Source organism: Centroberyx affinis, unplaced genomic scaffold, assembly GCF_046629955.1.
Source record: "Centroberyx affinis isolate AG114_WGS23_722 - 3 ecotype Tasmania unplaced genomic scaffold, CSIRO-AGI_Caff_v1 ptg001590l_1, whole genome shotgun sequence".
Classification (NCBI taxonomy): Eukaryota; Metazoa; Chordata; class Actinopteri; order Beryciformes; family Berycidae; genus Centroberyx; species Centroberyx affinis.
In genome coordinates, this window is record NW_027280039.1 from 170974 (window position 1) to 196632 (window position 25659).

General features: G+C 43.1%; 1 protein-coding gene across 1 annotated transcript in view; it reads left to right on the forward strand.

The window, feature by feature from the left end:
- Nucleotides 1-7899: 7899 nt before the first annotated feature.
- The window catches only part of pak5 (p21 protein (Cdc42/Rac)-activated kinase 5), a 36806-nt gene continuing 19046 nt past the window's right edge, over nucleotides 7900-25659 (forward strand). The window contains exons 1-2 of the mRNA XM_071527929.1: nucleotides 7900-8118; nucleotides 9621-9665. Coding sequence (XP_071384030.1) covers nucleotides 7915-8118; nucleotides 9621-9665 — 249 coding nt within the window. The 5' untranslated portion in view covers nucleotides 7900-7914. The remainder of the gene's footprint in view (nucleotides 8119-9620; nucleotides 9666-25659) is intronic.

A 25659-nucleotide genomic window follows, 5' to 3' on the forward strand; every position in this document is an offset into this window, starting at 1 on the left:
CTGGACCAGCTGTTTCCTTCTCTTTCTTCCATCTTATCTCCTCCCCTCTCTCTCTCTCTCTCTCTCTCTCTCTCTCTCTCTCTCTCTCTCTCTCTCTCTCTCTCTCTCTCTCTCTCTCTCTCTCTCTCTATCTGTCTTCCTCTCTCTGATTCAGTCACTTGCCTTCTGAAAGAGTCAGTGATAGGATGCCCGCTGGTGTAGAGCTTGACACGAAAGTTGATATCCACATGTGCTGGCATCACTGGTAAGGCAGTTTTGTGTGTGTGTGTGTGTGTGTATCTGTGTGTGTGTGTGTGTGTGTTGTACAGGGCAGCTAGGACACAAACACCATCCTGTGGATTGAGGGAACAAAGAGGACACATACACTCTCTTGTTGTTGTTGTTGTGGCAGTGTTGACAGAACGACAAGTGGGAGGAGGACGGTGAAGGTCGGAGGGTGTTAGTTTGGGACGTGGCCGGTCATACCGAGTTAAACAAGCGATGAAAGCGAAAGGGGATGGGTCCGGGCTTAAAGCTGTCTGGCTGTGCCTTGGTCTGGGCTGCTGGCGTCGGCACTTTTTGCCCTACGCATCTCGCATTGGGAGTTATCAGAGTGTGCAGGCAGGGACAGTCATCACAGCAGCAGGGTAGCGGTGGTAGACACTCACCAGGGGCTGCAGAGGGTCCTGGTTTGTCAATTGGATGACTAAATTGAAGTTTTGGTCCTCCAGAGAATCAGTGGGATCTATATTCGGCAATCATGGATCAGGCAGGGGAGTCGCTGAATCGTGTTTTGTTGGAAGAGAATGAAAGGCCATAATGGATTTATTAGGTGCGCAGTAGGAATGTTCGTTTGACATCAAAGTGTAACAGCTGAGCAGGCTCTGATTGGACTGGACGATCTCACCATGGCTTATCCAGAGCATTTCGATTGGTTGAGAGAAACTATCAATTTTCTGCCAGGTAAGAGTATGGTAGGTGAGTGATTCAATGATTTGACTTCTTGACAAGAATAGAACTTCAAAGTTGAGGTGTAACGCAGCAGGACTGAAGTGAGATGTGCAGAGTCAGAACTGTAATTGCACATGCTGCTGCTCACTGATCATGCTGAGACTTCAAACTTGACTCGAGTTTTGGGTTGATACAAACTTTCCAGCGTGCCGTAAACAGCGCGCTGCAGGAGCACAGCGGTAAAAAGCCTCTTCCAGACAGTCAACTGAAGTTGTTTACTGCAGTAGAAATACATCTACAGGGAATGGAATCTGAAGTGCATGTCCATGTAAACATTTTTTTTTCTTTTGAGCCAATTAAATCTTCTGAAGGGAATAAGATCTTGATAGAACAAGCGAATACAAATGGGGCAGAATGGAACAGCAAACAACAGAGCAGAGCAGGACTGGAGAGAGGCGAGGGATGAGAGAAGCTACTATTGATGAGGATGCAGAAACATTTGGTCTCACTCTGTAGCCTAATAGACCGACACATGTTGAGGAATATATGGAGATGCCAAACTTTAAGAAAAGATACTTGCCTGACCAGATAGCTAAACACTTCCTACATATTTAAAGCAGGCAAATGGCAAAAAGATTAGTGCTTTATAGGCTAACTATGGTTGAATTTCTAAGACTTAGTGAAGTTTCTGTCACTTTAACCAAGTTTAGCAGCATTCACAAACATTGGATATAATCCAGTGGAACATGAGGATAGTTTGGGCAAAAATGGAGCATCAAGTTTTGGCCTTTGCCTTTGAAATTCTTGACCTTTTGATTGAATTAGGAATTCCTCCTCTTCCCTGTAGCAGGAAGTAGAGGAGAGAACATCGCCCCTCCCTCCGCTTGTTTTTCAGGAAGAATTTGTGTCCTTTTCATGTTGCATTTTTAATTATGTATGAAATGTATTAGCATGTTTGTGCATGAGTGAATGCTCTGTGCCCCAAATACCAAATTATGTTTCCGAGTTAGAATCTAAGGAATACAAAATTAATGTGGTATTTTGAAATCACTCAAAATACGCCGCGCTGCAACATAGCATTAACATGTGCTTGGGCACCAAAAATAGACACACACACACACACACACACACACAGCAAAATACATACATGTCGGCACATACAGTATATGCACACATCCATATGTTTGCAAATGTTCAAACACACAAGAGACATGTGCTCATGGGTAAATACTGTGAACATGCCCAAGTGCATAGACACACAAGCTCTCTCTCTCTCTCTCTCTCTCTCTCTCTCTCTCTCTCTCTCTCTCTCTCTCTCTCTCTCTCTCTCTCTCTCTCTCTCTCTCTCTCTCTCTCTCTCTCTCTCTCTCTCTCTCTCTCTCTCACTCACACACACACACACGCACACAAAAAATACCTGTTTTGGTGTATTTTGGGGGAGGATCCAGTGAAATTATGTATGTGTCGAGGCGTGGTTGGACAAAAGGGGAAATGCCTGCGGAGGCTCAGATGGTGACAGATGGTTTGGAGACAAATCAGCCTGGGAGTCAGGATCTCTGCCCTGGGAGTAGTGGCCCTTTAGTGTGTGTGTGTGTGTGTGTGTGTGTGTGTGTGTGTGGCTGAGCATTTCTGTATTTTGTGTGTAGAATGTCAAGCCGATGGTCTGTGTGGAATACACACATGCGTAAGCGTGGTTATGTAATGCTGCTGTAACGGCACACTGAATGCGACAGCAACATCAAAATATATTGTTTTTACATACTTTAAAGGGCACATACTCCTGTAGCAGGACAACATGCAGCTCTCAGTTATATAAGGTCATCTCTGTAGAGGTTTATGAGGGAATACACACAACACACACATGCATACATGGACACACACCTCCACGCTTACATATTTTTGCCTGTGCTTGCACACTGCTATTAGTTTGCATTGGTGCGTGCACACACACACACACACACACACACACACACACACACACACACACACACACACAAACACACACACACACACACACACACACACACACACACGTGTACGTAGTCAATGTTAAAAAGCACAATCCACTGCAGTGTTGCACACCTTGAATGATGGAGTAATCTCCGCAATATATTACCAGGTGCTATTTCCCATCAGAGTGACTTTGTTCCTCTTTGGTGGAATAACCTTCTAGGCATTAGTTTTAAACTTCACAAAGTGTTTTACAATCTACCCATAAATTACAGCTCAAGAGGTGCTTGTGTGGCAGCCAAGAGCAGTTGTGCATTAAGTAGTTCCTGTGGCCTCATGGAGGCAATTCCCCGAGGTCCCTGCGCTTAAAGTACATCTCAATCCAAAACCTGTTTCATCTGTTGTGAGAAGGCAGCCATGCACACTGGAAACCATTCCACTCTTAACAGCCCTGCAAAATGAAGTTTGTGTTCTTGCAGTGTGTGTGTGTGTGTGTGTGTGTGTGTGTCTGTGTGTGTGTGTGTGTTGCTCCGTCTCTTAGCAGTTGGGCTCGGCCTAGACGACTTAAGCCCTACTAGCCTTAATAATCTCATTCCCAAGACATACCATCTAGGTCAGGGGTTTGCATCTTTATTATGGCTGCTTACAGACCACAGAGTCTCTGATGAAGGCCGGTGTGCTGAAAATGTTTTGTCCGTCGTGAAATAAATGCTTCTTAAAAATATCCTTGCTGCAGAACGCAACCCCATTCTTTTAAATAGACATTTTATATAAGGATAAGCACAGATTGGTCTGAGCACACTGGTCCACCTACAAACGGCATGCTCCACACAGACACACACAAAAATAGATACATGCTAAAATGTTTTGTATCAGCAGAGGGACGGGACTATATTCTGCTGTTAGACCCAGTCTGATTATCACTTCCACTACCTTGCGGTTTAAAATGGGTGCTTAGTTGGATACAGCATTATGGGGTGTGTATTCGTTTTTGTTGACATATTGCTCTATGGTAACAGGGGCTTCAACTACAGTATGTGTTAGATGATGATTCAGTGCAAGGCTGCTATCAAACCCTGTTTAGTCACTGTGTGTCTCACTGCAATGAATGCAGAAGGCAACTTTGTAGTCGACATTTACAAAACACTGGAGCGCTGCCTTCTGTCAGAAAGCCTCTGTCTTTTAGCTTCACCCTTGACGGCGTCTTCATTTACTTTATCTTGAGAGTGTCATTTCTCATAAGTGGAGTGTTCGCATGCCACTGTTTCATCTTGCAGAGGACACTTTGTTTACATGCTCCAGAAATAGTAACACGGTCAGACACCTTGGGCCAATTTGTGGAGGTTTAAGTGGCAATCAGCCAAAAGTGGAAAGAGGGTTGCTGGCATGTCCGCATTGCGTAAGAGATGATTGGCAGCTCAGCAGAAAATGGATAAGAGGAGGGCTAAGGATTGCAAAGCATTCACTTTTGCTGGCTATTTTAGGAGAATACCTGTGGAAGGCATGTATGTTATGCGTTTTTGTGCGTGGGATCATGTGATGGAGCAGGAGAATTTTTTGCTACTCTGGTGATGCCTTTTGGAATCAGTTACCATTGATTTATTGATCCTTTAGCAGTTAGTTCAGTTAGCCAGTTGCCCCTTCTCAAAATGACTAAGAGCATCATGCCTAGCTCTCTCCTGAGCAATTTTGATGTTTCCACAACTCATTTCAAGTAATTGATTGCAGGTTAAATGCATGTTAGGCGCCTAGTGTCATGAAAATTGCACAGAAAGTTCTCTATAAGCTACTGTATGTACCTTTTGGGGCCATCATGTGATATACTGCACTGACTTTCAAAGCTTTCCTTGGAGGACCCACATTGTAGTTTAATTTTCTTGGGACTCATACATGATTTTGCAGGCTAATCTAAAGTTTGGACTAATTTTGGGGACCTATCTCAGTATTTTGCTCACTCAAATCATATCCCAGTTACACTGAATTGATACAATGCATACCTCAGTCATTGCAATGTAAACCAAGGCTTGCAGAGAGTGCAGCATAGAGGCTGGAGTTGTGTAAACATGCCTGTGGGACCAGGTTTCTATCTATGACTTAACACCCTTTTGATCCAGTATTGAGCTTTATACAGGCGGCGGTGTACTGCATAATAATTTGCTGTGCTATGGTTTTGCTCTACTGTATGCATCACAAAAGCCTTAAGCCTTCTCACCCTCCTGCCCTTCCTCCCTTCCTCTCTCCCTCCCTTTCTCTCCCTCTCCCCCTCCTTTCCTTCCTCCATTCATTTCTCTATCTCCTTAACCTCCTGACCATGCTCCTTTACTTTTCTCATCTTCTGCACCCTCCCCTCCCCTCTCGCTCTCCCCTCAGTCCATCGCTCCATCTTTCCTGTTTGAGTCCACTAATTTGGCCTGTCTGGCTCAGCTGCGGGACAGGGAAGAAAATGAGAGAGAGACTTCTATGATTGCAGTTTTTTTTTCCAATCTCTGTCTCAGGTTAGGTTGAGGAATAAAGTCTTCAATGAGTTCAGTCATTGCATCATGTCCAGAAAGTACTGTTAGTCATTTTCAGACCTTTTCTTTGGGAACCCACATTTTCATAACCCAGAATCAATTTTGCACACTATTATGCAAACCTACTTATGCAGATAACTAACCTGCTTGTCTACAATAGTTTATTCAGCCATTACATGGACTTGGTAGTTCTGTAGCAACATAACATAACCAGTAGGTGATGTCATGTTATGTATTAATTTGGGGACCCATTTTAAACATTGTCTGCCTTTTAGCATCAACCCACACATCAAAATCCTCAAGTGGTTTGGCTGAGACAAATCTCTCAATGTGTTTCCTTAAGTAGAGGTTTCTTGCTTGTTTTTGTGTACAATGCACATGTACAACACATGTGTTTTTGTGCATGCACGAGTGAGTGGTATGGGCTGGTACAGCAAGCATTATTTGTGACAAAAACATAAAGAAGGGAGAGAGAGAGAGAAAGAGAGGAGGGGGGAAACAGAGAGAGGAAGAGGGATGACTTTGTTTTTCTCCAAGGACAATGTCTCTTAGAGGAAAAAGACACAATAGGCTTCTTTCACAAAATCATGACATCTTGTTCCTATGACTGGAGACTATGCATCCTCCCCTCACAGCATTACCGCAGCACCCAGCAGATTTCCAAACAATTCCTCTTGGGGATGGAGTAACAGTGCAGCAGCAGTGTGTAGCAGTGTACACCTGAACCTGGCTGTATTCCCACAGCAAGGATACAGAACTCTATATCGCTATCAAATATTACAAAAAAAAGACTTACTTATATGCTTTTCTAACTGAGCATAGTTTGTATTCTTTTTCTGTTTGCCTCAGTGCATCAGCTACTTCTTTTCTCTGATGTTTAGGTTACATAACCAAAGTGGACACTTGGTTTTCCAGCATTTTTGGACGTTTTTTGCTTGTTTTCTCCTTGTTGTTTGTATCCTGCAGCATCTATAAGGCTGAGCGTAGCATACTACACAGCGTACATAACAGCACAGCACAATACAAAATACAGTTACAGCAAAGCAGTCTGACTGATCAAAGATTATGTTCCAACCATGCTAACAATTTGTTATTAGTTGTTATGCCAACAGTATATTAACCAGGGCGATTTGATTGGTGTTTGTCAGCAATCTGTCTTATATTTACCTGTTTTTATGCGTATATTAATTTGAAGTAAACTTTTTAGTCAGTGCATGTGTTGGTAGCTGTTGTATAAAAGCTTTAATACAGTTAAGGACTTTGTTCTTTAGTATTCCATAGTGTAGCATCTGCAAGGCTCAATATTGGATCAAAAGCTTGGTATTGGATCAAAAGCTTGGCGAGTCAAAGATACTGTAAAATCCTAATGCTTGTCGGCATGTTTACACAGCTCCACCATCTATGCTGCATTCCCCATCAACAGCGCTTTACATTGAAGGATTTAGTAGTATCAACTCTAAACATCATAAGCAATTCAATGTAACTGGAATGTGATTATTGTTCTCATCAGGGAAAATTAGATGGAGAATTTTGGAGATGGAAATGGCTTCTCTTTGGCTGATTTAAACAGACAGCTGTTCAATCATTTTGCCAGTGATTTAAAGCAATGCTACAGTCTCTTTCCACTGCTGCTGAAACATGGAAACCACATCAACTGTAATGACATAAACCGTAATAAGGCTTTCACATGACAAATTTTCACCCAGCTGCCGAATGTGCGATGGCAAGTTTAAAGCTTTTAAAAGACCCTTGTACAAATAAACAGACGCTGCTAATTAACTGTCAAAGCTCAACTGAAATGTATGTGTATGCGCTTGCGTTTGTGTATAGGTGTGTATGTGTTTGTGTGCGTTATGTTAAGTGTCTGATGCGTTCATTATGTTGCTCCGTGTTTTCTCCTTTCCCAGTAAGAGGACAAGTGCACATTTCATAATGCTGTGTCTGAATCCGTGGCATAAACGCCTCTCATCTGCATCCACTCAACCTAATGCACTGCCCCTTACCTCCCATATGAAATACAAATTGTGAATGCATTCAAGGTCAACAGGCTATACATGCTGAAGTGGAGGACAGATTGAAAAACCTTTGCCAAACCTTTTGCGAGGCTAGAACATGCGCTGCCCTTCAGAAGTAGAGAGTATTCATTGTACAGTAGAGAGTACTGCTTTGAAATACTCTGTGTGCAGTAATGAGTTTCATCTGAGTATTTATGGATTTACCTCTTGAAATCAGTCAGTGAAGCTGTTCAGAGGTTAAAGTCTGCACTCCCATTAGTTCCTGGAAAACAGAGTATCTTTAATGGTGACCTCATGCTGCACTAGTAGACGTAAATAAAAATTCCAACCAATAAAACCATCACAGATTTTTGAACAGTCCCGCCCCCCCATCACATAGATCTCCCATTGGTTTACACTTTTGAATGATGTAGTAGAAGTATGATGTAGAAGTAAAGATGTTGTTTCATGGTGGTCTTTAATCAGCTCTCTCATTTGGGTTGCCAGGTTTGCCAGGGTTTTCCAGCATGTTTGGGAAGAAGAAGAAACGGCTGGAGATCTCGGCTCCGTCTAACTTCGAGCACCGGGTGCACACGGGCTTCGACCCGCGGGAGCAGAAGTTCACCGGGCTGCCGCAGCAATGGCAGAGCCTCCTGGCGGACACTGCCAACCGGCCCAAGCCCATGGTGGACCCCTCCTACATCACCCCCATCCAGCTGGCGCCAATGAAGGTAGAGTGTGATTGGGCACAGAGCATGCAGGCCGAAACACTGGGGGACAAATCATTATCATTTTCTGTGTCTGTGTCTGTCTCTTACCTCACCTTTCCTGCATCTGTGTGACTATCTTGCTCTCCATTCCTATTTATTTCTCTCTCTGTTTCTTCTTATTTGACTTTCTCTCCCTCTCTCTCCCTCTCTCTCATTCTCTCTCTCTCTCTATTAGGTATTTTATGTATATTAGGTATTTATCTCTGTATAGTACCCCCTATTTTCTGATTGATTTCTTCTTTCACAGTAATTTCTCCGCTGTTCTCCCCCTCGCCTTTTCACTCTGTTTATTTATTTCTGTCTGTCTCTTTCAGTGACTCTGTCTCTCACCACTCCGCTCTCCACTCACCCAGTTTGTCACAATCCGTTCACATGTTACACTCTGTTGTCTTTCTTCTGAGGGAAAATGGGTAATTCTCCGAAGCCATGTGGCCACTTCACACTATCTGTTTATATTACACTAGTATATCAAATTATACTACATTAGATTACATTAAATTGCATTAGATTATACTAGATTATCTCATAAAACTACAGTGATTTTCTGTAAAACAAAGTCTCAGCTACCAGAAACCGTACTGCAACCTGCTGTTTTTGGTGGTTTCTTTTCCACACGGCTGTGTGAATTCCCCAGCTTACCTCCTCTGTGACCGTGATTGTGTGTCTCCTCTTGTCTCTGAACCTTCTGAGTGTCTCCTCTGATGTGTTGTTGTTCATTGGCTGTTCATAATATATTCGCTGATCAACTGAAACAGGACCACAACTGATAAAAAGACACAGACACATTGAAAAAAAACATTTGATAAATTGCACCTTAATCTTTCAGCTATGCACCTTTCTCTGAGGTGTAGCAGAAACACATACACATTGTACTTTTGTATTCTAGAGGGTATTTTTAGGGCAATTCTCTTGATGTATTCGGCTACATGGTGTTCAACACAGGGTCTCTCCAGGCCCAGTCACTGCTTAAAACGTGGCATTCCTCCTCTCCCCCTGCCCTCTGTCTGTGGTCCCATCATACTGCATGTGTGACCCAAGCCTTGGCCTTCCAGCGGGCCATTGCTCTTCAGCTTTCAAACCCTTAGACCTTTTGTCCTGTGTGTGTTACAACACCTGCTTGCACTGACACCATTTCCGTTGACCTTTATGATATACTTAACGGATACATGCCACATAAACGTGTCAGTTTCAAACAAGTTTCTCATATCTGATGCTGAAAGTTGATATTTAGCAGTGCAGCACTGAGTCATATTACTTGGCTGCATTTGAATACATCTAAAGCAATGAGGCTTAATCCACTAGTGTTAGTATTATAAGTTATGATAAGCTATGAGGAATAGTGACAGGAAAAGACATGATCAGACGTCCACAACCCTCCTATAAACCCTAGAACAGCAATATGCCACAGGAGATATCTCTGAAGAGGGGGAAACAAGAAAATAATTCTCTTGCTCTCTTCACAGATATCTCCCAAGAAAGTCCGGTCATCCGAAACGCCGTTGCTAAAAGTATGACTTCTACTTCCCTTCTGTTTTTTTCCCCTCTTTTTTTTTTTTTTTTTCTTTTGTTGGTCGCCCTCACGCAATCACAACTTGCTCTTCTCCTTTTCTGTTTCTACATCCCTCCTCCGCTGCCTGCTGCCATGCGTTCAGGTGGAGGTGGTGTGTCAGCAGTAGTGGGGAGAAACATTGAGAATGACTCCACACATGACATAACTACATTGCTCTGCCAAGTCTTTTCTTAGACCTCATCACCACACTCTTTTTGTGCCATCCGCATGAGACTCCCCCCCAAAAACGACAATATTAACTGTAGCGGAATGTTCCCTTGTTTCTCCCCTTGCTATGGAGTTGTGTCATCAGCGGCATTGATGATGATGATGATGATAATCATGTTGATGATGATAATGATGATGATGGAGAGAAGTGCATGTTGCCATGACAGCTGATCCTGCTCTGCCGTAGGCCCCCACTGTGTAGGAAATAGGTCATGTGGGGTTTGCATGTGTTAGAACCCTTCCTCCGATCCTTTTCTTGATCCGACCGAACCCGGGCCGGGCTGAGCCGGTTTCCATCCTCTCCTCTCCTCTCCTCTCCTCTTTCCTCTTTCCTCTCCTCTATTGTCATCTCCTCTTATCCACCCTCATCAAAGGCTCTTAGTAACTGAAATGAATCAAACATGATGCACTCTCTCAGTCGTGAAAGCACGATACGGCCCGGCTGGCTGGCAAGCTGTGCTTTTTTTTCTTTTTTTTCTTGTTCAATTACACCATCGACACAGAGTTGTTGTAAATGTTTTATAGAGCATCTATAAATCTTACATAGCCAAAATTGAATCCTGTTGTCTGTGTTTTAGGGCAAAAAGGTGAACATTCAAATTCAGAGCCAACATTTAGTATATCATCTTCATCACACCTTCACTCATCCTCCCTTAAGTACCCCTCTTTTCTCTCCTTTTGCTTCCAGAATAGAATGTATGTGTGTATATGAGTGTGAGTGTGCATGCATCCAGGAATGTGTGAATATGTGTGTAGGTGTGTGCATGCCTGTGTGTGTGTGTGTGTATGTGTGTGTGTGTGTGTGTGTGGTGTGTGTGTATGCTTCTGCTTGTGTGTGTGTCCCTGACTCCCAAGGTGGGCTAGGTTATTTATAGTGTCCCACCCATGGCCTGATAGCCTTCTCCTTTGGTTGCCCTGACACTTGATTGACATTAGGCTTCCTCTGCATGGCAGACTCCCCCAGCTCTGTCCGCTTGTGTGTGTGTGTGTGTGTGTGTGTGTAGGGGTGAAGCAGTCTCCTGTCTGGCAGACCTCCAGTTCCGTCCCCACAGTACAGTACAGAGGGACAGACTACAGTAAAAGGTCGACATGGTTTGTGTACGTGTGTGTGTGTTTGTGTGAGAACATGTGTTGCTCAGGCAAGCCCTTGTGTGTGTGTGTGTGTGTGTGTGTGTGTGTGTGCGCGCATGTGCAGCAGTTAGAGAGGTCAGCGCGGTCATCATGCTGAAATAACTACCATCGTTGCCCTCTGGCTTGTGCGCTCATCGTTTATTCGCGAGGCTTGTAGCCTTGTTGTCAGACTGCTCATCTCAGCTGAGCATTAGTATTGCTTAAAGCCTTGGCTCTCTTCTCTGTTCTGCCCCCTTCCCCCCTCCACCAGCCCTCAGCGCACATGCAAATCCAGAAGTAGGCTAACGTCATGCCCTAACAGCATTTCCATGTTTAAAACATTGTGGTCTTAAAGCTTCTGCAGTCAGTCTGAAATTGTGCATGTTGGTGTGCACTTGTTTCTGCTTGTCTGTGTGTAACTGTGTGTGTGTGTGTGTACGTGCGTGTGTGTGTGTGTGTGTGTGTGTGTGTGTGCGTGTGTGTGTGTGCGTGTGTGTGCGTGTGCGGGTATGTGACTAAGTGCACACTGTAATTGCAAATTTAGCACATTTATAACTACTGCCTTGCAAAATTTGTGTCTTCATCTTTATCCTGACCTCGTATTTCTTGTTTTGATGTAGACATAAATGATTGAAATGTGTGTTTCTATGTGTGTGTGTTTCTATGTGTGTGTGTTTCTGTGTGTGTGTGTGTGTGTGTGTGTGTGTAAATGTGTTGCATTCGTTAGCAGTAGCAGGGACAGCGCCGTGGCTATTATTAATGGTAGTCTCATGTAGCTCCTTGACTTTAACACCCTCAAAGTGCCGACTCCTGTGGAGCTGAGGAGATAATTTACCAGGATGGGATGTGTGTGTGTGTGCTTGTAGGTATGTGTATGTGTGTGTGTTGGCAAGCATGTGTGTGTGTGTGTGTGTGTGTATGCCTGTTGATGTTATCTTCCTGTTCTTATTTGCTCATGTTTCCACAGCTGTGTGTCAATATTAGGTGTCTCTGGTTTTGTGAATAAGACAGTATGACGAGTGTATGAAAGGTGAGTGTAGTAGAGTATTAGTTTAGCGGGAGTGGATTCTACTTGCAGTGCTTGTGTTTCTACTTTACTCCCTGCCTCTATTGGAGACCCTGTTACCTTGGCTGACTTGAGGGCGCCACCCACTTCTCCTTGTGCCATTTACATTACATTACATTTTGTGCATTTAGCAGATGCTCTTATCCAGAGCAACTTACAATGAAGTGAAACAGTAGAATAAGATTAACTTCCTACATAACCGACATTTCAAGCAACCAACAGTAAGGAGGGCAGGGTCAGAGCTGTAGAGGTCTGACAGTACACCCGTGGCAATAAAATGATTATGCAATACAGAAGTGCTAGGAGAAGAAACAGGGATTAACAACTGAAATGTGGTTTTGGGATTGTATAACACAACAGAGAAAAAGTTTACAGTAAAGTTTACATCCTCTAGACAATGTCAGGCTGACCCAGAAGAAGATGACACCCCAATGTCAGAGCTTGGCCTGGTTCTCTGGCAGATAGAGAATAATGTATCATTTGAGCTCAGAGATGGTGTGGTAGTTCAAGTCAAAATTCATATATTGAATTTCAAATCAAATTCAAATATTGTTGTCAACGTGCTGCAAAAAGGAAATGTCAACTTTTCAGGAACTGAGAGAAACTGGTTCATTTCTGTTTTCGATTTTTTATTTATTTTATTTTCATTAGTTTGGCTTGGTCCCAGGGTTATCAAACAATCCTTCACACATGGAGGTCAGTGTCAGTATGTTCATTACATTACTTATAGAACTCTTATGATGTATTATTCCTGGCCAGTTAAATTGAGATTTATCAAGTGTGACTGGAAGCTTAATTCTCTTAATTCTACAGTAGCTGTGGAAAAGAGTTGTTCATGTTCACATATATTGATTGAACGAGCCGAGTTCACAGGAATAACATATGCAAATCCTGTTTTAAGGTGGATTTTTCTCACATACTGTACCTCTCCTGGATGAGGATCAAATCCCTCCAGAACCATAATCCTAATTCTTCTCATTACTCCTACTGCCTGTGACAACAACTACTACAGAGAGTGGACTGTTGTGGAATATTTTATTACTTTTTATCGCCCCTTATAGTCCATGTTCTGCCTCAGTTATGTGTACACAAGGAGTTACAGTAAATGACTTGAGCATGATTATTATAATTTCTCACCCTGTGCCTGTGGAGAAGACCTTAAATGAGCCCTAAACATAGGACTGGTCTTTGAACAGTGGCATAAATATTAATAGAGTGCAGTTAATAAGTGAGAATGATAATGATAGACCACTATAGTGTTGAATCGCTTGAGTTGGTCCACCAGTTTAAGCTCACAAAACGGCAGGGATGGATGGGGAGATTTGAAGACAGCAGTGAGAGGATTAGTCATAGAGATATGGGTAGAGTGCACAAATATTTGTTTTGTTTTGAAAAGTGCTATAAGTTCTCTATATAAGTTTACTGTTATTATATAGAAAGAGTGTGCTTGTGGAAGCATTGAGTGAACTGTTGCCTGTTCATCCCATACCTCCAAATTAAAGCTGTCTGCATCTAAATTTCACATACAAAGTGATAAGGAGCCAAAATACTAAGTGCTGCATCTCTGTCTGAATGCTTACAAAGTTTGCTAATTCCCAGTGGGGGTCAGGGAAGATAGGCAAGGGGTGACAGTGTTATTAAGGAATAGACAGGTGCTGCAGTGAAGATGTTGCTTGGTGTGACTGATGCTGGGGCTGCAGGAAAGGGAACCATGTGGGGAGTGAGAGGGTGACATGCAGGGTGTGAACTGCACTGGTTTGCATTAGCACTAACATGGATGTGACTTTGGTTCAAAGCCACAGGGGGGACCATGAATATAAATCAGACAAATAAATATTGATATTCAGAGTAATGAAGGTAGAGTACAGGGCCTAGGTTAAAGGGAAAATCCACCTTTGGATACTTTTACACTGTTAGATTCATCAGTCTGTGATGTTCAATGTTTTACAGGAGTTATTTTGTGTTGAAGCGTTGTAAATTACTTATTGGTGTACCCACTTTCCCTCATCCTGCCTCATCTACTTCTGCTTCATTTAGTGATTTCCTACATTTCCCAGAATTACTTTCAACAACCCCTAGAGAACGGGCATGAACTTTTTGCATTCAGCTGTGGCTTTTGCATGTAGGCGGAAAGAGCAACAGCGATGGCGACTGTGGTGTGAGAGTTTTTCCAGTCGAGAACACAAGTGAGAGACATGTCCTGTGGCTGCATTGCATTCTGGTCCATTGAGGCTACTGTCAGTGGAGAAATTGGTCTCTCTGCCTCTTTTGCAATGGATCTCTCCCTGTATGATTGTTGAACATCGGTGCAAAATGGTGACTCTAGAAAGAAGCCCTTACTCTTTGATTCTGAAAGACTGACACCAAAACCTGACATTTGATGTTCTAGATAGCTGACTTTTTTTCTCCAATCAATCAAACTACATTGTAGTTGCACTGGAAATATCTTGATGTGACACTATTCAAAGGAATTAGAAAATACACCACCAAACAACAATTAGGGTGGATTTTCCCTGTAACATTTGGTGGATGCTTTTATCTAAAGCACCTCACAGTACGATGAATGCATACGCTTTTAAGCATGTGTAGCCTCAGTGAGAATCAAACCCGTCACCGTGACAGTGTTAGTGCCATGCTGCAACCAGATCAATTGAAGAACAGTCTGTAATTCATCCACACAAGTCATATTTCTGTGAGTTAAGTGACACTGAGACTTAGCTTCTGTACATTTAGTCCGAGTCAGACAATAGTGAGGCTGTCACAGTGTGGGAGACTGGGAGACAGAAGAATGGACTGGCACAGTGGGAAAAATGACACCATGACAAAGAGCATGACACACAGTCTGTGGGGGGGGGGTCATAACTGTTACAGCGCTACTGTAAATGTCAGTGGGTCAGTGATAGCAGAGCAGGCTTTTTGTGAGCCAGCCCTCCCACCTCCCCTCCCCTCTGCACCCCCCCCCCCCCCACCCTTGGCAGGTGATGGAGCAGGAAACTCGATCACTGGGTCGCTCTGAGGGTAGGGGGCCGCGGGTGTGCAGATGACAGAGTGGCTGGATGCGGCGGCAGCAGCTGGGCAGAGCGACTTATGGCGGGGGGGCGAGGAGCAGCAGAGGCCCGGGCCGGAGCGAGTGGGAGGAGAGAGGGGCCGGGAGCGGCGGGGAAGGGGCAGCTGAGGCCCGGGCCGAGGCAGGTGGCGGGAGCGGTGAGGAGGGAGAGAGCGGCGGTGTTGGAAGCCCAGGCACAGACGATTCATAAGCAGTTACAGGTGGGGTGTTCAGTGCGCAACTGTTTCTGGTTAGCCAAGACTGCATGCTGGTATGCTGGCTATGCAGATTTGTCTGTCTGTGCAACAACAGGTCTCCGATTTTCTCGCTGCTAGCAACCTGACTGGATGATATACTGAGTAAAAAACCCTATTAGAATAAACAGTGATGATGTGGATAGGTTATGCTGTAGCTGCATGTAGGGCTTAGGTTTTGCAAGTTTCCAAATAGCATTTACTCTCACTTTTTACTTTGTGCTGACACTGATATTACAGAGATCAGGTGTTTCAAGGGTCAGGTATTTAAGATGTTTAAGACCTGTTGCTATTTTTGTGGTCTTTTCAGCAGTGAACCATGACATTCCATAAATTAAAGTGCTTGTGTTTTCTCATGTTTCTTGGGAGAGGTTAAGTTTGTGCTGCCTGTAAGTATGGAAAAGTTATTTTTGTAGCGCCAGTGCATTGCTGTATGTGTATGTATGGAGACAGAGCTAACACAGATAGTGTTTCCAGTTAAACAGGGTCACCCTCCCTCTGCTTAAGGGGCGGAAATGCAAACCTGCATCTTTATTTAACAGGGAAGTGTAGCATTAAGGTTCTGACATACTGCAGAGAGTTGCTAATTTGAGGAGACATTTTATTGCTGTATGTGTTAATTATACTGGATGCTTTCCAAGGCAGTGAACTCTCCAGACTCAGAATGGATGCGGTCTAGACAGGTGCTGCTTAGATGTGGAGCAGGTCCAGAATCTCTAACATGTCTCTGTGTTAAAGCTATTGTTGTTATTCTGATGAAGGTCAGCAGCCAGACAGTCTGTCTACTGTCTTTTTTGTTTTTAATAAAGTGTCTTCTCTGGTGTCTGTTTGTTTGGGCATTTATCTCTGATATTGCTGCTAATTATCAACAGTCCAGATCACTGTCTGTTTATAACAAGCTACAGACAAGTTGTGCTACTACGATTACCACAGTATTTAGTATTTAGAGGCGCATTTTGAAAGAACTCCAGAGTGAGGCTGTTTTCCATGATGATGTTTTTGCAAAGAGAGCCTCCTTCATTCATCACAGAGACATTTTAGTGCTTCAAATCTAACAAACTGCGTCTTAAAGTGAAACTGAATAAATCTGTCTAGTACTCTGGATTCTCATGCACAGTGATTGTGTGTGATTTATGCAGCTACTTCACTGACAGAAGAAAGGTAGATTTTGAGATTGATTTGTGCTTGATTTTAATGGTCATTTGAATTCGACCTCACATATATGAAACTCTTTCCTACATTGATCTCGGAATAGTCTCGGAGGAAAATAACTCTTGATTGATGTGTGTTTGTGCAGACAGACACACACATGGACACGCACACACACAGATAGAGAGAGCATCTGTCTTTCTTGGCAGTCAACTGAAGTGGATGGCATTGATTTAGGCCTCTCTCATTCCTTCCTCCACTCTGCTCCTCCTCCTCTGCTCTCTCACTTTGTCTTCTCTCGCTGCTGCCATTCACAGTCACACTCTTCAAATCACCTCCCTGGGAGGCTTCAGAGTCGCAGTCAGTGGGGGAAGTTTGGCTTTCAGCAGCGTGCGCCGCACCTTGCCAGGGCAGCTCAAAATGTCCTGGCTAACAACCAGCCTCCAATGACCGAATGTGGGTTTTTTGGAAGGACATTTCAGCTGTGAATTTTAAAAAGGGTGATTGTTGAGGAAATTGATTTTTGAGGTGATTGGTGTGTCATACTTTAAAAGCTGCAAGTTTGTAATGGATTGAAGAGAACGCTTTCCAAGTTCTTAATTAGAGACTGGAGGGCGACTTTTGAAAATCCTAATCTTCCGGAAACCCTCAGGACTTTGGTGTCCTGTGGAGTTAGCTCAAGCATACCTTGGGAATTTGTTCAAATGAGAAGAGAATGGATTTTGAAGATAAAGAAGAAAAAAATTATGTTAAGTTTGTTAAAATTCTACCTAACAGGCTAATGTGGTAGGTCAATTATTCTTTTTTTCTGTCCCTTCTTCATGGTGATGTGGATTTTTGCATCTTTCTGAAGTTTACCTCAGCATCTAAAAAGTGAGAATCACTAACACTGAGAATAAGCTAGTTTCTCACAATATGAAATAGCATGGTGTCAATGACATTATTTGAATTTTATCCTGTGTTTCTCAATCAGCAGAAACTAATGTACACTTTGGTGTGAAATAATTTGATGACTGGATCTGCAGTATCCTCGTGTGGCCAAATAGTGAACTACAACTCTCAGTTCAGTGTGTTTCAAACCCCCGTCCTCCTGTTTTATAGCACCATGGTGGAAGTATGTTTGATGGGAGGTTTGCAGTCACTTTTTGATACATCTGGCATTTTTTGGCAGCTTAGAATGGGCATCTATTTTATCATTTTATAATTATCATCTCTTTTATTATTTTAGATATTTTTGTCAACAAACCTCATATAGAAGAGGTTCTCATATATTCATATATATAAAGTTACATATTATGCTTACAAACAAATCCAAGCCAAACATGTGATTTGTGAAAAATTCAACTTGGTGCAAAAATCTGCAATTTACATTAACTTTCTATTATATATCAATGGCTATACATGATCATTATCCACAGTATGGTTGTCAGCTGTATCTTTAAAATGATTGTGGAATGGAGCTGGGACAAAGTAACTAGGCAAGTAACATTTTTATAAATCATGCTTCAAAAAGACAGTGTGTACTTCAAGTCACCGTAAGGCTCCCCCATTGATAATCTATTGTAGCTGTTCTGTTCTACATCCCATGTCCATGAGGGACGGAAGAGAAGGAAATCAATGCTGTGATAGAAACAGGAACAGAAATGAGATTCTCAGCTAACATCTTTTGTTGATGAATGATGATTGATTTGTGCTTTAGATGCTTTCCACAGGACTTTCAATGTCCTTCACTTCATTTTTCACACTTGGCACAAAGCCTATGATCTCTGTTACTGATTTAAGGTGTAATTTTATTATAATATACTTAATGACCCTTATGTCCCACCTCCTCCCCTCCCTCCCTCCCTTGCTCCTGCTCTGCTCTTATGGAAATGCAGGTATCATTATATGGTACAGTAATGCATACTCATTCTCATTCATATTCATAATGTGACTTCAGTTTATCTTTTGATGCTGACCTTGAAGATGGGAAGTGTAAGATAGAGAGAAATGCAAGTGTGTGTGTGTATGTGTGTGTATGTGTGAGAGAGAGAGAGAGAGAGAGGTGGGGGAGGAAAAGAGTAAAAAAGGACAGGGGTAGAATGAAAATGAGAGAAGAAGAAAGGTAGAGAGAGAGAGCGGCCTTATGAGAATAAGCAAAAAGAGGAGTAGAAACTGAGTGTGGAATGAGAATGGCAGGGGCGGCCATGTATTGCAGAGGCCTAACCGGGTGACGGGGCTTTGATTAACGAGTGAGCGTGAGTAATTAATCTATAGTGGGCTGCTGTCCGTCTATCTGTCTCGGAGCTGAAGAGTAGATAACTGAGGGACGTCTAATTGATCCCCTCCTCTTCCTCTATCAGCCTGTCTCCTCTCCTCTCCTCTCTCCTCCTTCAGATCAGAAAGTTTTCCTGACGGTGATGGACTCGCCGGGAAACTCCTCGATATTGAATGTGCAGGTCGAAAACAATTAGACACTCACACAATTCGATCACATCGGCAAGGATACAGTACTGCAGCTGATTGATTCTGCTCTTTTTTTTTTTTTTTTGTCTAGAAATTTCTGTTTCTGAATCAGCCTAAATCTGCCACTGCTTAGAGGGATAGAAAAAGAGAAGGGTGTCCAGGCTTTACTGCCAGTAATATGCTTAAGGTTCAAGGATTTGGTCCGACTGTATGTTTGTATTTCATTATGCCGCCGCTAATCCATTTTTCTGGAAATTATTCCTCGCTCCTCGCATGAAGCCCCCCTCATGTGTCACTCATGGATCCTGGAGCTCGGTATAGTTGAGAGGCTTTTACCCCGACGAGGTCAAAGGTAACTGGGTCACGATGGTCTCAGCTGCTGGTTGGGGGAGTTGGGGGTGAGGGGGTGGAGGGTGTGTGTGTGGGTGTGTGTCGGGGTTGGGGGGTGCGGAGGCATCACATCAGAGAAACATAACAGAGCCACAAAAACTCCCCACCTCCAGCTCTTCTGCTTGTGTAAGGGTCTCCCCAGTCTCCCTACAGCAGCATGACACACACACCCACACCGTACACACACATACACACCATACACACACATAAAGCAACGCAAACTAAAACACACGCTGATACGCATTAATCCCAATGCATATACACTGAAGCGCACACCAAGACACTAATATACATTGACACACATGCACGCCAACACATGCACACATATGAACACATGCAGAGAGAGAGAGAGAGAGAGGGAATCCAACGCCTCTAACAAATATGGCACCAAGCTGTAAGAAATGTGAGGTAAGCCATCCTTTAAATAAAGGTGAACCATCTTGATTTCCCTTTACAATGAATGTTTTATGGAGTTTGAATAATTGGATTGGTGATTGGAAAAAACAACTAAACTTCACATCAGTTACAAGCAGAGTCTTCTACATCTCCCTCATACTTTTACACATGCACACACACACACACACACATAGAAACACCTGTGCACAGACACACAAACACACATTAGCTGCAAGGCATTGTAAAGCCCATCAGCTTTAGCAGAATCCTCCCTTACTAGTCGAGGCACATTCGTAGGATTTGATTTTGATCATTAAGTCGTCTATTCTGACTAATAGGGCATTATGTGTTATATCAGTGTCTTATCATGGTATCCACTTATTCTATTAAATCCTCAGTGAGTGTACAGTCTCTCTGCAGCGTGGTGAGATGATGGTTATTAGCCACTGTAACTAACAGGCAGCAGGATGCCCAGAGGAAACAGGTCAGCTCATAGCCTATTAATCATGGAAACGCTCCAAAATCCTCGCCTTGAATAATCCTGTTCATGTTTGCTAAAACCTCATCTGTAGCTCGGCTAATAACATGTCAAGAATTCAGCGGAACCGTTTCATGAAATCCTGTAGCAAGTAATACGTGGCAGGTGGGTCAGCCTGTCAACCTGCGTACGCTGATCTGAGGACGTATTCGACTGGATTTTGAGGTCAGGATTAGTCATTCTAATTAACAATTTAGATTCTACATCTGCGCCTCAGGGCATCTTCCTCCCCGAAGCCTCACTGTACTGTGTCCTTGTATCAATGAAATTTACACCCACATCATTTTAATTCAGTGTGTCCCGCCTTAGACATGCAGTACTGAGTAAGACCAGCAGGGAGCAGCAGAGCCTAAGCATTAATAAGAGACTTCCTGCTTCTCCTTGCCTGCTGCCATCTGAAAAACTTGCTGGCTAATTGCAATTTTGACATTGGTTGACATTACTCAATTGTTTCTTACTTGAATTTAGCCTCTTCATAGCACTTTGTATACAAATTTTCATCAGCCTATGGTCCAAAAAAAACAATGAAAACACATTGGCTACATTTACATGCACAGAGAAGTGTTTTTGGGTGTGATTATTGGGGATTCAGCCCCAAAAAATGGCAAGGCTAACCTACTATTCTGATATTTGACATCTGGTTTGAAGTGATTTCTAAGGAAGTAGCATGAGAATATTGGAATTATATTGTGAATGTTATCTTACCTTAAAACTTTTATTTCAATGTTTACCTCTTTTTATGTCCTATCACCCTGGTACATAGTAGGCAGGACCCTATGCTATCATGGTGGCATTTGTGTGTGTGTGTGTGTGTGTGTGTGTGTCTGTCTGTCTGTCTGTCTGTGTGTACACACATTCCTGTAAACAGAATAACTCAAGAACAACATGTGATATTCATCTTGATGCTTTGGCAATATTGTCTGTGAACTTTCATGCCAATAAAGCACATTGAATTGAATTGAATTGATAGAAACTTTATTCTTTCACCACAGGTTCCCCCTATAGAGCAGATGATCTGATTAGATTTTGGAGTACCTTGCATTTGCATATTAATGAGGAAAACCTGATTTTCCTGATGATACAGAGTTCATATTAATACTTCCCCATGTGTTATGTGAAGACAAGTATGTTTAAATATTTGTTAATTAATGCATTACTCAGCTTAATTAATGACCTCATTAGGGTAACTGGTTGTGTTTAATATATCATGGTGATTATGGCGGGACATCAGGCAGCTCAAGTGCCTCTTGTTACGTTTACCTCTTGTTGGCGTTGTAGCTTGACCTTAAAGTCTTTTATGAATGGGATCTTAGAAAATGGAACAGAAAATAAAATTTCATTCAGCATCTTTGTTGCTTTTATCACTTCCATCCAGCAGAGAGAGCTAGAGGATAAGCACACCCACTATTAATGTATTGCCTATTCTATCTGTGGGTACCTAAATAGGTTAAGATTATTGAATTATATCCCTTTCATTTTCGCTGTGAATACATGTATTATTGTTAAAATGATGACTAAAAACCCTTGTGTGTCTTGCACAATATCACCTACATCAAAGCAGAGCCAAAAGCAACTAATACGGTGCAGTGATAATGCATGGAGTTACATTTATTGCTCTATGAAAGCTCTATCTATCTCTACTGATGGATGTTTTATTTTTACACAATAGATACAGTACCTTTGTTCTTTGTTTATGCGTCTGCTAGTTTCTGTGTGAGTATTCATTAATCAATACTGTAGATCATGTTTGGCCCACATCAACCGACACTTCGAAGGAGAGTCGTGAGTCGTCTCTTTGTCCGCTGTCTCAAGGGCCCGCTGATATTATCTGTCTCAGACGGCAGTGAATAAGCTACTGTCCGCAAATTGGTCACTGATGCAGCGGGATACTGCACTTCAGGAGCAGCAGAAGTAGTAGTGTGTACTTGTTGACCGTGTGTATGTGTGTGTGTGTGTGTGTGTGTGTGTGTGTGTGTAAATATACATATGCATGCATACCCATGCATGCTTATTCTCTGCAGCGTGAGTCGTGACAATGAGATTCACACATTCAGTATGGAGAGAGAATACAGGGAGGGAGGGAGAGGGAGGGAGGGAGGGAGAGGGAGAATAGTGAGAGAGGGATAGGGAAAGTGAAATACTACGGTTGCACTAAGATTTTGAAGCACGCTCCCAGTTGCCATGTGAGTGAGTCATGAAGCAACATACTTTCATTGTACTACATCACAGCACATCAGCAAACATGTCACAGTCGAGCCACATCATTTCTGTGTGGCTGCATTTTGTCTGTTTGTCTCCCAGAGAGCGTGGGCAGGATTTTGTTGAGAGTGGGGGTGTGAGGAGTAGGCATTGCTCTGCAGTGTGTGTGTGTGTGTGTGTGTGTGTGTGTGTGTGTGTGTGTGTGTGTGTGTGTGCGTGATCGGGTGCAGCACAGCAGCCGTATGGGAGTTTTGTGAGTGTGTGTGTGTGTGTGTGTGTCGGCATGTCATTCTGAGAGCGGGGGTGTGTTAGGTGATGTGTGGTCATGTGTGACTAAAGACACACAAGGGGGAGGAGTTACGCATCTGCCTCTGTTACTATGTGTGTGTATGTGTGTGTGTGTGTGTGTGTGTGTGTGCCTACGTGTGAGTATCTGTGTGTGCCTGCCTACATCAAATATCAGGTCATTTCTTTTTTCCTCCCCAAACATGACTATAGGGTGTTACAGAATGAAACGCTTCATGTAAATAAATAACTTTTCCATATTTAGAAAAGTGCTATATTTATTAATATATTTAACATTTTATAACATAAGCTTTGAAAACCACATTATCTCCAAAATGTCAATTTTTCAGAAAAGTGGGGCGCCCCGGTGGTTCACCGAGTAGAGTGCGTACCATATAAGGCTCAATCCTTCCCGCAGTGACCCGGGTTCGAATCCAGCCCGCGGTCATTTGCTGCATGTCCTCCCCTCTCTCACTCCCATACCTTCCTGTCTCTCTCTCACACTATCTCTGTTAAAGCATAAAATGCCTAAAATAAATCTTTAAAAAAAAAAAAATTCAGAAAAGTAGCCTTTTTAGCTTGATGACCATGCATTTGTCACTTTGTCCAATAAGGTTTTCATAATCTTAAAGGTACTTAGAACTTTAGAACTCATAGAGGAGCATGTAATTTGTCAATTTAATTTAAAACATGAAAATCACTAAAATTGCAAGGTTTTCACAACAACAATATGCTCTAACAACGGTCATATATACCAAAAGCCTGCATTAAAATATGAACATTGCATTGATCTAAGTGTGCAGAAGTTTCATACAGCTTTTAAAAACAATTCCAAAGCCATAGTAGAATGAAACACCAGAGTAGAAGAGCCAGGCACCAGAGGAGCGGAGCCTCTCCTCCTCCGGTCCCTCTGTCGTCCCGGGACCCTGCTGGCCAGCGATGCGCAGCCTCTAAACCAGGGTTCTAGCTAGGAGTCACAGGAAGGGCAAGCTCATTAATTATCCCTCCCTCTCTTCCTCCCTCCATCCTCCCATCACACCTCCCTTCATTACCAGCAAGGTTAATCCCCCCTTATCTCCCAATGAGCCTCATTTTTCATCGCTCCCTTTCTCCCTCCCTTCCATCCTTCCCTCCCATCCTCACCCCTTCTCCATCCTTTCTCATGCCATTCCTCTCTCTTCCTACACTGCTGCTTCTCTCGCTTTTCTGTGAGCACTGATGAATGCTGGCTTTCTTCTTCTCCTTCACTATTTCCAGTTTCCCATTACCCATACTGGCTATTTTGGTCACCATGCACCCACACATACTTTCCACTCTTCTATGCTTTTCTCTTCTCTCACCCTCCTGTTTGCGTTCTTCCTTTATTCTGCTCTCCTCCCTCTACTGTCCACTTTTTCCTCCCCCACTCGTTCCTCCTCTCCTCTCTTCTATCGTGCTCCCTTCTCCTCTCCTCTCCTCTCCTCTCCTCCTCTCCTCTCCTCTCCTCTCCTCTCCTCTCCTCTCCTCTGTGCTTACCTTGAGCAGGCCGTGGTGAGTGGAGAGAGTAGATCTATTACAGCTTATCACTAAAGGACAGGCCAACGCCGCACGCCGGTGAAATATGGCTGCTGTCACAGCACCCGCCGAACACGACCCGTGCGCGGAGCTCCCAGAGCTATAAGGGTGGGGGAGGAGGGGTGAGGAGGGGTGAGGGGAGGGGGACACGGAAGCCAGTATCAGCCCTCTAATTCAAATTAATGGAAAGATTTTCAGGCTTGATGCCGACCGTTTGACAGTGATTTGGCACACAATTAACCTTGTCTCTCTCTCCCCTCTGCACCCTCGTCACCTCCTCGCTTTCATTTGCCGCCTCCCTCTCCCTCCCTCTCTCTCTCTCTTGTTCTCTGACTCTGTCTCGCTCCTGTAACTGTCACGCTCCTTGACACACGCTTATTGATTATGAACCAAATGGAGACGATGATGTTTTATTAGATAACTTGACACTCCCTACTGTTGTCTGCCAATTGAATTAGGCGTGAATCACCCGCATCCGTACAATGTAACATGATGTGACTTGGCCTCATTTTTAGGTTTCACACGGGAGCACACCATTTACAGTTTCATAGCACAGTTTAGATGAAGTGTAAGAATAATGATAATGACAATAACAACAGCAACAATTATCATTAGTAATAATATTGGCAATAATATTGGCATTAGTATAGCATTAGCGTTATTGTATGAAGAAGAAAGAGATCAAGAATAAGTGCAGGCCTATGTGAATTTTTTTCATCAATGTATGAGTTGTGAGTTGTGTTTTCTTTTGTTCTGTTCATGTCAGCCTAAGCCAGCACTATATGTAACATCTGTCCAGAACATGATAGATTTCTACCCAATGACCTGTTTAAAAGACCATCCGTCCCGGTCTCCCCTCACCCCTAAGCCTCTCTAAGCCAGACTTTACTCACTGGTTTATAGGCCATTTCACCTTGGGTTCCAGTTCACAGCACCAAACAGCCCCGGCTCTCAAACAGAGGAGAGCAGGAGAGTGTTAAAGAGGGAAGCGGTGCAGAGGGAGAGAAAGGTGTATGAAGTAACAAAAGAGAAGGCAGAGATGATGAAAGTATACCTGTGTTAGCCTTGCTAGGAGAGGTTTGTACAGAGAGCTTCCTTTTAGTCTGGAAAGAAATTATTCAGCTCTTCAGTGGAAAAAAACACTAGTAACTAGTAAGTGGAGGTCAAAAATACAAAGTTGTGGCTGTATAAGTTAAAATAGGAGAAGAAGAGGTAGGGGAAAGCTGGTTTGGCACGTTTCCCGGCTGGTCACCATGGTAACCCCCATGTTTATTTTCAATTGATCTTTCAACC